Source organism: Anomaloglossus baeobatrachus, chromosome 1 (assembly GCF_048569485.1).
Source record: "Anomaloglossus baeobatrachus isolate aAnoBae1 chromosome 1, aAnoBae1.hap1, whole genome shotgun sequence".
Taxonomy (NCBI): Eukaryota; Metazoa; Chordata; class Amphibia; order Anura; family Aromobatidae; genus Anomaloglossus; species Anomaloglossus baeobatrachus.
The window spans coordinates 501,759,017-501,776,357 of record NC_134353.1 but is presented as its reverse complement, the minus strand read 5'-3'; the positions used below and the strand labels follow the sequence as shown (position 1 = coordinate 501,776,357).

The window sequence follows — 17,341 nt, the reverse complement described above, 5'->3', positions numbered from 1 at the left end:
CCCCCACCGGAAGTCACGTGACATGATCACGTGACTTTCGGCGGTTGCCATGGTAGCACAGGTGATGCCTGTAGCTAACATGACTCACTTCGTCTCAATGCCGGAATACAGCCGGCATTGAAAGTGAAGCAGCAAATCTGCAGTTCTCAGCTCTGTAGCTGTGAGCTGCAGATAGTGCAGAGCGATCGGATTGCTGATCACAATAGCCCCCTAGGGGGACTAGTAAAATAAAAAAAAAAGTAAAAAAAAAAGTTTTAAAAAATTTAAAAAAAATAAAAAACCTAAAAGTTCAAATCACCCCCCTTTCAGCCCATTGAAAATTAAAGGGTTAAAAAAATAAAAAATACACACATATTTGGTATCGCCACGTTCAGAAATGCCCGATCTATCAAAATATAAAATCAATGAATCTGATCAGTAAACGGCGTAGCGGCAAAAAAATTCCAAACGCCAAAATTACGTTTTTTGGTCGCCGCAAATCTTGCACAAAATGCAATAACAGGCGATCAAAACGTAGCATCTGTGCAAAAATGGTACCATTAAGAACGTCAGGTTGAGACACAAAAAATAAGCCATCACTGAGCCATAGATCCTGAAAAATGAGAACGCTACGGGTTTTGGAAAATGGCGCAAAACGTGAGCCACGGTTTTTGGACAAGCTTGTGATTTTTTTTTAACCCCTTAGATACAAGTAAACCTATACATGTTTGGTGTCTACACACTCGCACCGACCTGAGGCATCACATAGATACCTCAGTTTTACCATATTGTGAACACGGTGAATAAAATTTCCCAAAAACTATTGTACAATCCCACTTTTTTTGCAATTTTTCCGCACTTGGAATTTTTTTGCCGTTTTCCAGTACACTATATGGTAAAACTTATGGTTTCATTTAAAAGTACAACTCGTCCCACAAAAAACAAGCCCTCATATGGCAAGATTGATGGAAAAATAAAAAAGTTACGCCTCTCGGAAGAAGGGGAGCAAAAAACAAAAACGCAAAAACGGAAAGTGCCCGGGGGCTGAAGGGGTTAAAGAAAAAAGCAATCTGTGCCAGTTTTGCCTTCTGTTGTAATTTACTAATACTGGTGTACTTAGAAGCTGGTGTTATGGATGGGATTTAATACATATTGAATATAATCAAGAAAAATGCCGGACTAGCAAAAATGGTGCTTGATTTAGCTTGATCTATCTAAACACACCCATGTCTGGTAATTTCAGACATGGGACTTTCCACTTTATCATAAGACATACTTTTATTTTAATACATGCTGAGTTAGCTTAATATAAGATTATGAAATGTATACATATATATTACTCGATGTAAGCTGTTTTGTAGTAGGCACTCCTGGTCCTCAGCCAAGGGTCTTTGAATATTATACCCCTCACTTCCCCAAATAAATCAGAATTCTACATCGATCATGACTGGCTGTCTTTGGTTTGTGTAGATATAGATATCGCATGCGATAAAGGTCTTTAATTATTATTTTGGAATACAGGTGTCAAAGGGATAGATGCGTATCATATGAATGGCATCAACCTAAATTAAGGCTTTATCACTGGTAAGCCAATTACATAGTCCTGGTACCCCCCCCAAAAAAGAAATTCATGCAATTGGAGAATTTGATGCAATAATGTGTGCAATTTCCATAGTTTGTCACTACTGTTCAATGAGCATCCGCAAAAGGAACATTTTGATACATGAGTTAGGGAATGATAAATGAAAATGTACCTGTTTGTTGCAAAAAAAACATGTAGGATTACCTTAAATACAAAAAAACCCTACTATTTCTAATTCAGTTATATAACCAAGTCAATAACAATAGGAATGTATAAATTTATATACAGTATATATACATACAGCTCTGGCAAAAATGAAGAGACCACTGCAAAATTGTCAGTTTTTCTGATTTTTCCCTTTATAGGTATATTTTTTTAGTAAAATGTAGATTGTTCTTTTATTCTATTAACTACTGAGTACATGTCTCCGAATTTCCAAGCAAAGATTTTGTATTTATTTTCCGAAAATGAATGAAAAATGGTCAAAATAACAAGAAAATGCATTGCTTTCAGACCTCAAATAATGCAACGAAAACAAGTTCATAATAATTTAGAAACAATACTAATGTTTTAACTCAGGAAGATTCAGAAATCAATATTTTGTGGAATAACCATGATTTTTAACCCCTTCACAACCAAGGACGGATCTATCCGTCATGGAACGTGTGAGGTTAAGCCCCGCCCCCTGCCGCGGGCAGATTGCGGCGATCTGTGCACATATCAGCTGTTTTCAACAGCTGACATGTGTGCCTGCATGTTACGAGTGGAATCGCTTCCACTCACAACATTTAACTCCTTACATCTCGCTGCCAAAGTCTGGCAGCGAGATGTATATGCACGCGGCCATTTCTTTTACTTACCGCCGCCCCCACCGTAAGTCACGTGCGTGATCACGTGACTTTCGGTGGTTGCCATGGTAGCACAGGGTTATGTGATGATGCCTCTAGCTATCATGAGTCACTTTTGGTTTCACTCGGCCCGGAGCCGAATGAATCAGAAAGTGATCATATTTGCTGTTTACAGCTGTGTAGCTGTGATCAGCAGATAGGGCAGAGCGATCGGATTGCTGATCGCTATAGCCCCCTAGGCGGACCAGTAAAATAAAAAAAAAAGTAAAAAAAAGTTTAAAAAAAAAAAACAACAAAAAAAAACAACCTAAAAGTTCAAATCACCCCCCTTTCACCCCATTGAAAATTAAAGGGTTAAAAAAATAAAATATATACACATATTTGTTATCGCTGCGTTCAGAACTGCCCGATCTATCAAACATAAAATCAATTAAACTGATTGATAAACAGCGTAGCGGCAAAATAATTCCAAACACCAAAATTACTTTTTTTGGTCAACGCAAGTTTTGCGCAAAATGCAATAACATGCGATCAAAACGTAGCATCTGCGCAAAAATGGTACCATTAGAAACGTCAGCTCGAGACGCAAAAAATAAGCCATCACTGAGCCATAGATCCCGAAAAATGAGAACGGTACTGGTTTTGGAAAATGGCGCAAAATGTGCTCCACTTTTATTGGACAATCTTGTGAATTTTTTTAACCCCTTAGATACATGTAAACCTATACATATTTGGTGTCTACAAACGCGCACCGACCTCAGGCATCACACTGACACATCAGTTTCACCATATAGTGAAGACGGTGAATAAAATATCCCAAAAACTATTGTGCGATCACACTTTTTTTTGCAGTTTTTCCACACTTGGAATTTTTTTTTTGCTCTTTTCCAGTACTCTATATGGTAAAACTTATGGTTTCATTTAAAAGTACAACTTGTTCCGCAAAAAACAAGCCCTTATATGGCAAGATTGACAGAAAAATAAAAAAGTTACGGCTCTCGGAAGAAGGGGAGCAAAAAACAAAAATGCAAAAATGGAAAACGCTCTGGAGCTGAAGGGGTTAATCACAGCTTTCATGCATCTTGGCATGCTTTCCACCAGTCTTTCACATTGCTTTTGGGTGGCCTTATACCACCCCTGGTGCAAAAATGTAAGCAGTTCTTCTTTGTTTGATGGCTTGTGACTATCCATCTTCCTCTTGATTACATTCCAGAGGTTTTCAATGAGGTTCAGGTCTGGAGATTGGGGCTGGCCATGATAGGGTTTTGATGTGGTGGTTCCTCATCCTCACATTGATTGACCTAGCTGTGTGGCATGGTGCATTGCCCTGCTGGAAAAAACAGTCCTCAGAGTTGAAGAACATTGCATGTGCCGCAAGAAGCAACTATTTTTCCAGGATAACCTTGTATGTGGCTTGATTCATATGTCCTTCTCAAAGATTAAGCTGCCCAATTCCAGCCTTGCTGAAGTATCCTCAGATCATCCCTGATCCTCCACCAAATTTCACAGTGGATGCAAAACACTGTGGCTTGTATGCCTCTCCAGGTCTCCGTCTAACCAATAGACGACCAGGAGTTGGTCAAAGCTGAAAATTAGGTAAAGAAAATTCAACAAACATCTTTGCAAAGGATGTATGAATCAAGCCACTTAAAAGGTTATCCTGGAAAAACAGGTGCTCAGGCAATGTTCCCCAACTGTAAGGACTGTTTTTTTCCAGCAGGACAATGCACCATGCCACACAGCTAGGTCAATCAATGTGTGGATGAAGGACCACCCCATCAAAACTCTGTCATGGCCAGCCCAATCTCCAGACCTGTAACCCATTGAAAACCTCTGGAATGTAATCAGGAGGAAGATGGATAGTCACAAGCCATCAAACAAAGAAGAATTGCTTAAATGTTTGCACCAGAAATGGCATAAGGTCACCCAAAAGCAGTGGAAAGCATGCCAAGATGCATGAAAGCTGTGATTAAAAATCATGGTTATTCCAGAAAATATTGATTTCTGAACTCTTCCTGAATTAAAACATTATTAGTATTGTTGTTTCTAAATGAATATAAACTTGTTTTGTTTGCATTGTTTGAGGTGACTGAAAGCAATGCATTTTTGTGTTACTTTGACCATTTCTCATTTTTAGAAAATAAATACAAAAGTTTTTGCTTGGAAATTCGATGACATGCTGTTAGTAGTTTATAGAATAAAAGAACAATTTACATTTTACTCAAAAATATTCCTATAAAGATAAAAATCCGAAAAACTAAAAATTTGGAAGTGGTCTCTTAATTTTTGCCAGAGCTGTATATTTTCACCAAATTGCAAAAGCATTCATACCACGTTAACTTTTCTGCTTTTCCAAATTCTTTTGGCATTTTATGTGATATACCAAATCTAAGTAGCAATTACTTGAGAAATGTATAGGAAATGATAAACAGTTTTCTAAATATTTTATAAATCTGAAAATTGTGACTTGCATTTGTATTCCACCCCCAAGTCAATACTTTGTAGGACCACCTTTTGCGGCAATTACTGCTGCAAGTCTTTTGGGGTTTTTCTTTACCAGCTTTGCACATTTAGAGGCTGATATTTTTGCTTATGCTTTGCAAACTAGTCCTAGCTCAGTGAGATTGGATGGAGAGTGTTTGTGAACAGCAATTTAAGTCTTGCCACAGATTCTAAATGAGATTTAGGTCTGGACGGTGACTGGGCCAATCAAACACAACCTAAACCCTCCACTGTATCTCTGGCACTGTGTTTTGGGTTGTTGTCTTTCAGGAAGGTGAATCTACGCCCAGTCTCAAGTCTTTATCAGCCTCTAACAGGTTTTCCTCCAGGGTTGCCCTGTATTCAGCTTATTCCATCATTCCATTAACTCTGACTAGCTTCCTCATCTTTACTGTAAAAAAATAATCCCCACAATGTGATACTTCCACCACTACAGCCATGGCCAAAAGTTTTGAGAATGACACCAAAATTATATTTTCACATGATCTGTTGCCCTCTGGTTTTTAATTGTGTTTGTCTGATGTTTACATCACATACAGAAATATAATTGCAATCATATTATGAGTACCAAAAGGTTATATTGACAGTTAGAATGAGTTAATGCAGCAAATCAATATTTGCAGTGTTGACCCTTCTTCTTCAGGACCTCTGCAATTCTCCCTGGCATGCTCTCGATCAACTTCTGGATCAAATCCTGACTGATAGCTGTCCATTCTTGCATAAGCAATGCTTGCATTTTGCCAGAATTTGTTGTTTTTTGTTTGTCCACCTGTCTCTTGATGATTGCCCACAAGTTCTCAATGGGATTAAGATCTGGGGAGTTTCTAGGCCATGGACCTAAAATCTCTATGTTTTGTTCCATGAGCCATTTAGTGATCACCTTTGCTTTATGGCAAGGTGCTCCATCATGCTGGAAGAGGCATTGTTGGGCGCCAAACTGCTCTTGGACAGTTGGGAAAAGTTGCTCTTGGAGGACATTCTGGTACCATTCTTTATTCATGGCTGTGTTTTTAGGCAAGACTGTGAGTGAGCCGGTTCCCTTGGCTGAGAAGCAACCCCACACATGAATTGTTTCAGGATGCTTAACAGTTGGCATGAGACAAGACTGGTGGTAGCACTCACCTTTTTTCTCCTAATAAGCTATTTTCCAGATGTTCCAAACAATCGAAAAGTGGATTCATCTGAGAAAATGACTTTACCCCAGTCCTCAGCAGTCCACTCCCTGTACCTTTTGCAGAATATCAGTCGGTCCCTGATGTTTTTTCTGGAGAGAAGTGGCTTCTTTGCTGCTCTCCTTGAAACCAGGCCTTGCTCAAGCAGTCTCCGCCTCACAGTGCGTGCAGAAGCACTCACACCAGCCTGCTGCCATTGCTGAGCTAGCTCGGCACTGCTGGTAGTCCAATCCCGCAGCTGAAACAGTTTTAAGATACGGTCCTGGCGTTTGCTGGTCCTTCTTGGGTGCCCTGGAGCCTTTTTGGCAACAATGGAAGCTTTCTCTTTGAAGTTCTTGATGATGCAATAGATTGTTGACTGAGGTGCAATCTTTGTAGCTTCGATACTCTTCCCTGTTAGGCCACTTTTGTGCAGAGCAATGATGGCTGCATGTGTTTCTTTAGAGATAACCATGGTTAACTGAAGAGAAACAATGATACCAAGCACCAGCCTCCTTTTAAAGTGTCCAGTGGTGTCATTCTTACTTAATCATGACTGATTGATCGCCAGCCCTGTCCTCATCAACACCCACACCTGTGTTAATGGAACAATCACTAAAACAATGTTAGCTGCTCCTTTTAGGCCAGGAATGCAATGATGTTGAAATGTGCTTTGGGGGTTAAAGTTCATTTTTTTAGCCAATATTGACTTTGCAAGTGATAGCTGTTAAGCTGATCACTCTTTATGACATTCTGGAGTATATGCAAATTGCCATTAGAAAAACTTAAGCAGTAGACTTTGTAAAAATTAATATTTGCAGCATTCTCAAAACTTTTGGCCATGACTGTATGTTTGATTGTCCAGTCTGTGTTTTCAAGGTTTTGTGCAGTGTTAGTTTTCTGCCAGAAACAGTGTTTTGCATTTAGCCCAAAAAGTACTACTACGGTTTCAACTGACCAGAGCACCTTATTCCACATGCTAGCTGTGTCACCTACGTCACCTTTTGCAAATTGCAAGTGGGCTTTCTTATTGTTTGCTAAAATGTCCTACATTGGGTTATGCAAACTAAAATTTCTGAACTTCTTAGAAAAATGTCTTTCTCCTTGCCACTGTTCCATAAAGGCTAGATCAGTAGAACATACGACTAATAGTTGTCCTATGGACAGATTCTCCCCTGAGCTATGGATCCCTGCAGCTCCTCCGGAGTGACTATGGGCTGCTTGGCTGCTTCTCTAATAGTCCTTTCCTTCCTTGAAATGTCAGCTTAGGTGAACAGCCATGTCTTGGTAGGTTTGCAGTTGTGCCATACTCATTCTATTTTTGGATGATGGATTGATCAGTGCCCCGTGAAATGTTCAGAGATTTGGCAACTTGTTTCTGTAATCTAACCCTGTTTTACTCTTCTTCAACTTTATCTTTGACCTGCTGGTGTGTTTCTTGGTTTTTATGATGCTTTTTGAAACCTCTGAAGCCTTCACAGAACAGCTATAGTTACAGTGGGGAAAAAAAGTATTTAGTCAGCCACCAATTGTGCAAGTTCTCCCACTTAAAAAGGTGAGAGCGGCCTGTAATTGACATCATAGGTAGACCACAACTATGAGAGACAAAAGGAGAAAACAAATCCAGAAAATCACCTAATCTGATTTGGTAAGATTTTTTTGCAAATTATGGTGGTAAATGAGTATTTAGGCACATAAAAACATGCAAGATTTCTGGATCTCACAGACCTGTAACGTCTTTTTTAAGAGGCTCCTCTGTCCTCCACTCATTACCTGTAGTAATGGCACCTGTTTGAACTTATCAGTATAAAAGACACCTGTCCACAACCTCAAACAATTACACTCTAAACTCCACCATGGTGAAGACCAAAGAGCTGTCGAAGGACACCAGAAACAAAATTATAGCCCTGCACCAGGCTGGGAAGACTGAATATGCAATAGGCAAGCAGCTTGGTGTGATGAAATCAACTGTGGGAGCAATAATAAGAAAATGTAAGACCTACAAGACTACTGATAATCTCCCTTGATCTGGGGCTCCACGCAAGAGCTCACTCCGTGGGGTCAAAATGATCACAAGAACGGTGAGAAAAAAAATCCCAGAAACACATGGAGGGAACTAGTAAATGACCTGCATAGAGCTGGGACCACCTTAACAAAGGCTACCATCAGTAACACACTATGCCGCCAGGGACTCAGATCCTGCAGTGCCAGAGGTGTTCCCCTGCGTAAGCCAGTAAATGAGACATGTGATGCCATCCCTGTGTCTTTATCTAAAAAATCCTGCTCATGTAGCACTCTGCTTTGTATTTATGCCTTAACCGCCATTATTGCTTTTCTCCTTGTGGAGACCACAGTCTATAGCCTGGGAACTATTTATTCTCATCCCTCTCATTACCCTGTTTGCTTTTTTGTTCATCTTTATGGTGACTTTTGGTGTTGTTCCCTGTCCATATTGTAGCTGGCCTTATTAGTATTTGTTATACGCCATGTTGGTCTCCCTGTTTGGGAAAGATTATATTTATGTGGCATTTATTTATTCATTGATGCTCTGACCGCTAGCTCTATATTTTTCCTTGTGGAAACTACAGTTTGTATACTTGGGAACAACTAACTCTGACTTATTGTAGGATACCTATTTCTCCATTTAGTATTTACTTTTTTTAATTAATTCCAATTTTCCATTTTTTGGTGTTTTTTTTTCATTTCAGGACATTATCATCCCTCCGCCTCTTGTGGGCAGTTTAAGTCCAGCTCTTTTTTTGTAACAAACGAGTGTTTGTCCTTGTATGTCTAAAATATTTTTTTGTCTCAGGACTAATTATATCCCTTTTTCAGCATATTTTATGCAGATATTACATCTATGAATTGAATTTTATTGTATGCACCATACTTGGATTGTTATCATTCTCTAATGTTCCGGACTTCTTGTTTGATCCCTCCCTTTCATGTGCCTGTACATTGTGAAATATTTATGTGGTATATTTGCAATATTGGAATAATCAAAATAAGCTTGTTTTGACAACCTTGGACCTTCTGTTAGTGACCTCCTCTTTTTAAGATTTTTTTTAATAATAAATGTTCAAATAAAGATTTTTTCTTTTTACTACATGTTTTTTTCGGCTTATTATACTCACTCTCATTATAGGTTGTTATTACTTTGAGTAGAGCAACTTTCTCTATGCCTTGGCCTTTTTTTAGGTTTTCTTAAGCCAGTACATGTCCGGGCCTGTCTGAAGTTTGCTAGAGAGCATTTCGATTATCCAGAAGAGTATTGGGAGAATGTCATATGGTCTGATGAAACCAAAGTAGAACTATTTGGTAGAAACACAACTCGTGTTTGGAAGAGACAGAATGCTGTGTTGCATCCAAAGAACACCAAACCTACTGTGAAGCATGGGGGTGGCAACATCATGCTTTGGGGCTGTTTCTCTGCAAAGCGACTGGGACGACTGATCCGTGTACATGAAAGAATTAATGGGGCCATGTATTGTGAGATTTTAAGTGAAAATCTCCTTCCAAGGGCATTGAAGATGAAACGTGGCTGGGTCTTTCAGCATGATAATGATCCCAAGCACACTGCCTGGGCAACAAATGAGTGGCTTCGTAAGAAGCATATGAAGGTCCTGGAGTGGCCTAGCCAGTCTCCAGATCTCAACCCCATTGAAAACCTTTGGAGGGAGTTGAAAGTCTGTGTTGTCCAGCAACAGGCCCAAAACATCACTGCTCTAGAGGAGATCTGCATGGAAGAATGGGCCAACATACCACCAACAGTGTGTACCAACCTTGTGAAGACTTACAGAAAACGATTGATCTCTGTCATTGCCAACAAAGGATATATTACATAATATAATATATAATACAAAATATTGAGATGAACTTTTGTTACTGACGAAATACTTCTTTCCACCATAATTTGCAAAAAAATGTTGCCAAATTAGACAAGGTGATTTTCTGTATTTGTTTTCTCATTTTGTCTCTCATAGTTGTGGTCTACCTATGATATCAATTACAGGCCTCTCTCATCTTTTTAAGTGGGAGAACTTGCACAATTGGTGGCTGACTAAATACTTTTTTCCCCACTGTATACTGAGAATTGATTACACACAGGCTTAATTAGGTTGACTCAGTTTACTAATTAGGTGACTTTTGAAGGCAATTGGTCACTCGGGATTTTATTTAGGGGTGTCAGACTAAAGGGAGTGAATACAAATGTACATCACAAGTTTCAGATATACATGTTTAAAATATTTAGAAGACCATGTATCATTAGCTTTAGACTTCACAAATATTTGCTACTTTGTGTTGGTACAGTGTCAAGCAAAATAGTAACATTGTTTTGAACTTTTGACTTTCAGATTCCATATCTCACCATGCACTACAGCTTTGAGCATTAGACTTCCTTCATTTTATAGACAATCATCTTGGCTATCTCATATATACATTTCACTAGTAACTGTTTAGCATATGAATAGTTATGCAGATTCTTGTCATGTCACTCCATTGTTACTGTTTTGCTTCTGGTGTTTCAGCACTGCCTGAATCCTTCTGGGCATGAACTTGATCAGATTCAAGCATATCTAAACCAAAATCTGGTCTCAGGGCTCTTCTACATGTTTCCAATGTTGGTGCATACTGGTCAACTCACTTGGGTATATATACAGCTTTTTTTTTTAACTCTACCCACAAGTGTTCAATTGGATTGAGGTCTGGAGACTGTGGGGGCCAGTTTAGCACCTCCAGTTTATTGTCATTGAATAATTTCTTCACTAATCTCAACATATGCTGCGGGTCATTGTCCTGCTGTAATACTATGTCGTCCTTTTCATGCCCATAGTACTCGAATCTACAAAGTAAATTGTCTTGTAAGATACCTACATATACAGTAGTTCATGTCATCGGAGGGACAGGAATGGCGGGGTGACTGGATGGGAGACCGTAAGCTGACCCTCAGAATAAGCGTACCCTAGACTTTCCCTCAACCTAAAGGTATGCTTAAAGGTGGCGAGGTCTGGGCTCCCAATGTCTCCCTGTCTCCTGTCCTTGTTCCTGATGGTAAGACCCTCCTCCACAACCCACCACGAGGGGGAAGGGCAAGGACAAGAAGTAGAAAACCCCACCAACAAAACTGACAGACAGGGGTACAAACACAACTCACTCACCCTTAATACCAACAATAGGTGTACAAGAAGGGGAAACATAGAAAGGAAAAAGTAACAAAACAAGCTACCTTCACACACACCAACACAACAGGCAGCAGTTGAAAGCACCTCCTCACAGCTCCAGGCCTGCCTCCAGACTTAACAGAATAACCAGCATCTGCTTGAAGCAGAGGGTTTTTCTACAGACTGGAAGTGGTCATCAGAGAAATCACCTGGGCAGAGTTAATGATCTTGCAGCTAACAAAGAAAACTGACATTAACTCTGAGACTGCCAAAAGAAAAACATAATTAATATGTAAGGCCTCTGATGATAAAAGAGACCCTGTGCCTGTCATTGATCTCACCAAGAGACAACCATGACAGCTCAGCATTGAGACTGTCATTCCTTTGGTGTGAAACAGCCCCATATCTTCCACTGAACCTGACAGTATCTTCAATTTCTTGATTCATGAGCACCTTATTTCCCTGGTTTCTTCCAGACCTATTTGCAACCATTAGAGCCTAGTCTATTGACTTTCATCTCATCATCACTCCAAATCAACCATTTCCAATGATTATAACAATATTTAAGTCTAGCCTTTTTCACCTTTTTTCGGGACACCATTCCATACCTGTGTAATGGGCAACCCACTGTTTTCATGGATGTCTGTGATTTCATTAATATGAAGTGTATGAGCCACCTCCACTGATTTGTTTGTCGTGTCAGAACTTATAGACCTTCTGATAAGCCAAGTTGTTTAATCCTATATTTTGCCTGGATGTCCATCTGTTGGATTTTGAATGAATAAGAGACTTAATTTCATATTCTTCCAACTTTCATGGCACTCACATGATGCAGTTTGGCAATTTTCTTAGCCTAGAGACTGCTATCGATGAGCTGGATAATGTTGTTTCTCTTTTCTTGTGAAATCTTCTTCATGGATGTTCCTCGATCAGTACCAGTGACCTTTCGCTTGGTAATCAACCTGATAACACACAAAGCTATTAGGGAATGTGAGAACAGGTTGTAATATGTACTATACAGGAAGAAAAAGATTTTTCCATCAAGAGGAGCAAAACAGTAATAATGCAGTGACATATTAAGAATCTGCATAACTAATCATATGCTAAATAGTTTCATGTCAAATTTATGTTTGAGATAGCCAAGATAATTGTCTATCAAATGATGGTAGTCTCACGTTTGAAGCTGTAAAAGATGGTGTGATATGGAGCCTGAAAGTCAAAAGTTCCAAACATTGTTACTAGTGATGAGCATGTTCATTACTCGATCGAGCATCGGGATTCTTGGGTACTCCCAGGGACGTAACAACTGCGGTCGCAGAGGTGCCATTGCGACTGGGCCCAGCAGGTTAGAAGCCCGCCGCCCGCCCTGCAGATCAGCAGCTGGCTCCTCTCTGTGAGAGAGGAGCTGCACTGTTTTGCGGCAGACCACACAGCCGCAATATGGCCCATGAGTCAGGGCGGCCCAGTGTCAGCGGCAGCGGCACCGGGTGCCCCTTGCCTATCATCGCACACAGCAGTGATTAAGCATCGAGTGGCGCGCTCTGCTCCATGCTTCATCATTCTCCCTCTGTGCCTGCGCTCAATGTCAGCCGAGCGTGGTGATGTCACTCCTGTGTGACTGCTGTGCTGAGACTGCAGAGCACAGAGCGCAGGACAGGAGGATGCTCTGACCGGAGCAGCGGGAGAACAAGAAGAGATGAGTACTTGTTGTTTGTTTTTTTAATCAGTGATTACACGGTAGCCAGAGGCCTATGGGGCTGCATTATATATGGAGGTCTATGGGGCTGCTTTATACATGGAGGTCTATGGGGCTGCATTATACATGGAAGTCTAGGGGGTTAAATTATACATGAAGGTTTATGGGGTGCATTATACATGTAGGTATGTGGAGCTGCATTATACATGGAGGTCTATGGGGCTGCATTATACATGAAGGTCTTTGGGGTTACATTATACATGGAGGTCTATGGGGCTGCATAATACAACATGAAGGACACTTTATACATAAATCATAGGGGTGCATTATACATGGAGGTCTATGGGGCTGCATAATGCAATATGAAGGACACCTTAAACATGGACTATAGGGGTGCATTATACATGGAAGAATATGGGGCTGCATAATACAATATGAAGGTCTATGGGGCTGCATTATAATACATATAGGACTATGGAGGCTGCATTGGAATATATGGAGGATTATGGGGGGCTACCTTATATATGGACTATGGGGTGCATTTTGAAACATGGAGGACTATGGGGTGCATTATAATATATGGAGAACTATGGGGTGAATTATAATACATGGAGGACTATGGGAGTTGGATTATAATAATTGGAGGGCTATGAGAGTTACTTTATACATGGAGTACTTTGGGAAATGCATTGTAATACATGGGGGACTATGGGAGTGCATTCTAATACTGTATATAAAGGGTTATGTGAGACCCTTTATACTATATGGAAGGCTATGGGCGGCGGCATTATTGTATTTGGAGAACTATATATGAGGGGGGACAAAGATACAAGCAGGGGATGGGAACGTTTTCTGCTGAGGGAAAAAGGCTCTTTCCCTCAACACCCTGCTCTGCTATACATTGTCTCTCAGCATCCAGCTTTCCCATGCTCTGCTATACATTGTCTCTCAGCATCCAGCTTTCCCATGCTCTGATATGGGAAAGCTGGGTGCTGAGGGAAACATGTATAGCAGAGCATGGGGAAGCTGGGTGCTGAAGACAAGATGGATATCAGAACATAGGAAAGCTGCATGCTCAGGAAAAGAGTCATTATCCCATACCCCAAGTGTCGGTGTATGTGGATGGGGGCCTAGGTCCAAACTTTGCACCGGGGTCCATCAAACTCTAGTTACGCCACTCGGTACTTCCAGAGCTCAGCCGAGTATCACTGGTGTGCTGATATTTCATCCTTGAATCATCGACCACAATGCACAGGCTTGCTTCATTGCATCATGTGTGCAGGCACCGAACGGAGAGCTATTTGCAGTCTCTGAATGGCTTTCCAGAGGGATAAAACAATATTCTTGGATATAGTATAACTAAAAAAAACCCAAAACCTCCTCTCTCCCCGTAAAGCTTTGTTTATGGCTAGCTTTATTTGGACGGACCCCCGAACAGGCCAACCATTGACTTTCCATAATGCTCATTACTCGCGTTGAGCTTGTGCAAGCATCTGACCAGCTAAAATCAAGTAAAAAGTATTTGAGCGTTTTAGTGCTTGCCCATCACTAATTGTTACCCTTTTGTTTGTCAGAGTATATATTTGGCCCTCTAGAACCCCCAATAATTTTCTCCATATTATTGGAATGACCAAGGTAATTTTATGATAACCGTATAGATGATATCTGAAGATAAGATGCAACTCAAACAAACTTCTCCCATCTGAAATTAACATTCAAGGAGGTCAGTGTAAAATGAGAATACATTTGATATTTTTCTCAGGAACCTTTAAAGAATTGTCCGACTTAAACTCAAACATTTTTTAAGCTAATCTGTGCTGTATTGTCATATAAAACACCCCTACATTATTTTTTTTTGTTTTCTAGCTTTTGTTCCTCTTGAATTATCCCTTTATTCTCTGCAGACACTTTATTTACCTACAGCTCAACCAAACATGAAATCTTCCTATGCCAAACGTCACCATCACAGCTGGCATCGCCCAGCCCCGCCCTCTGCACACTCATTGGCTGTCAGTATTCTGCCCAAAAATGACCTCTCATCACTACAGAATTGCAAGTAACAACCCCAAATAGGGCTCTGCACCCCCCACACAGGGCTCTGCACACTCCCCACAGCGCTCTGCACAATCCCACACGGCGCTCTGCACCCCCCCACATGGCGATCTGCATCCCCCCACACGGTGCTCTGCACCCCCCACACGGTGCTCTGCACCCTCCATGCGGCGCTCTGTACCCCCACACAATGCTCTGCACCCCTCCACACAGCGCTCTGCACCCCCTACATAGGGCTCTGCACCCCCCCACACAGTGCTCTGCACCCCCCTCACAGCATTCTGCAGCCCATTAGAGCATTATATGTCCCCTCCGTGTAGGGAATAAATACATACTCACCTTTCCTTGGTCCTTACCGCTGTTCCTCATTTGCCCTCTGTCTGTGAATGCTCTGCCCATATCAGCACAGTAGTAACGTCACTGCTGTACTGAATGTCAGAGAGCACAGACAGCGGGACAGTGATAAGTAGCAACGCAGCGCTCCCTCCATTCAGTGCTTTCAAATGTATTCGCATCTTTGATGCTGATACATTTGAGCTTGCGATCCTGAACAGGGGGCCCGGTGCTGGGGCTTACACTGCGGGCAGCTGCCACCAGGCCCCTCCCCTCAGCTCACGATCCCACAGCAGTGGCATGGGAAAGTACAGAATGTGAGGGAGGGTGCGGGGAAAGGGACCGGGGAATCCGGCTCACTGTACATGCACGGCAGGGTGGCTACATGACGTCGGCTGTGATGCCTGTCTACAAGGCGAGCATAAGCTTCTGCCCCTTCCGACGTGACGTCACAGGAAGCAGCAGAATCCCGGCAGAAGCTGACAGCAGGGCAGGTATGTAGTTGCTATCTACCTACATGCCCTTATGTAGCCCAATAGTGAAATAATAAAAAATATGCAAAATAAGCCAGATAGTCCCTTTAAACCTTTATGATGAGATAGCAATAAGAAATTTGGCAGTACATCTATCAGAATAACATCATATACATGTCATATAAAGTGTGAGCTTTGAACCCATTTGAAAGGAATGTGAATTTACAGTGTATGACACTTTAAAGTGCTTCATGTTACTGATTCTTCCATTAAATCATTTTTAGCATGAAATCTAAAGTATTTTTTTTTTTTGCAGGTACTATGAAACTGGTAGTATTAAACCAGGAGTAATTGGAGGATCAAAACCAAAGGTTGCAACACCCAAAGTAGTAGAAAAAATAGCAGAATACAAAAGGCAAAATCCCACTATGTTTGCATGGGAAATCAGGGACAGGTTACTAGCAGAGCGAGTGTGTGACAATGACACAGTGCCCAGTGTCAGCTCCATAAATAGGTAAATATCCAATCTTCTTTCTTGTTTCTGGTTTTTGCAATGTTAAAAAGACATACTATATTTAGTGCAACAATATTGTATACGGACAGTTTTCAAACACAAAGGGTATGCTAACATGATTGTATGATTTGAACGAGTGCAATGCGAGAAAATCTATTTGTACTCATTGTACGCATTGTACTCGGACCAATGTTATTCAATGAGGGAGAGGAGATGGTCAGCTTTTTTCTCATCCAGATTCTGGATTTGCGAAAAGTCGCAGCATGCTGTGATTGTCAGTGAGAGCTGTGTCACTCGCACCCATACAGGTCTATGGGTGCGAGTGAAATATCGGACTGCACTCGGATGACATCCGAGTGTACTGCGATAATTGCATCATCTGACAATGGAGGAGATGAGGGGGATTATCCCGCCCTCTCCTCCACAGCTATGATCAGATCACAAGATCGGATCACAGTTGCATGACCCTCGACTCATGCTGGCAGCACAGCGGGAGGCGAGGGTCATTAGCATATCACATCCAATGCACTCACATCAGATGCCATACCATTGTGTGAATCCAGCCTTATACTGAGTTCACATACAAAACCTAACATAGAAAGAAACCGAGCATATACCCTGAAGTAAGTAAATAGTAATAGTCCATAATTTAACATAGGGTACATTTGATAGAAAAAAAAAAAAGGTTAAAGCCATCCCACTGTGACAAGCTGTACCCCAATCGGGATGGTCCTATGCTCTAATATTAAATCCTCACCTTGTGTCAACTGACCTCAATGTAGATGGGGCAGAGCAGTACTGGGGCTCGACTGTTCAGACAGACACCTGCCCATGGAAAGCTACATAAATAAAACGCCTAGCTCAATAAGAGAGCCACACCTCTATTTGTTCAAAGTACAAGAAACTTCAGCAAAACCAAAGACAGGAGCCAGAGAATAAGTTGGTATACACGTAACATGTAGGCGCATGTTCACTCTGTGGCCATTTAACTGACAAAAGTTAAGATAGAAATGAACATATACCTTGCAGTAACTAAATAGTAATATTAC

The 17,341-nt window shown here is 41.1% G+C and overlaps 1 protein-coding gene across 2 annotated transcripts in view; it reads left to right on the top strand.

Moving 5' to 3' along the window:
• PAX5 (paired box 5) overlaps positions 1-17,341 on the top strand; it is a 385,612-nt gene that overhangs the window by 45,900 nt on the left and 322,371 nt on the right. For both annotated transcript variants that reach the window (XM_075315770.1, XM_075315760.1), the window contains exon 3: positions 16,095-16,292. In XM_075315770.1, coding sequence (XP_075171885.1) covers positions 16,095-16,292 — 198 coding nt within the window. The remainder of the gene's footprint in view (positions 1-16,094; positions 16,293-17,341) is intronic.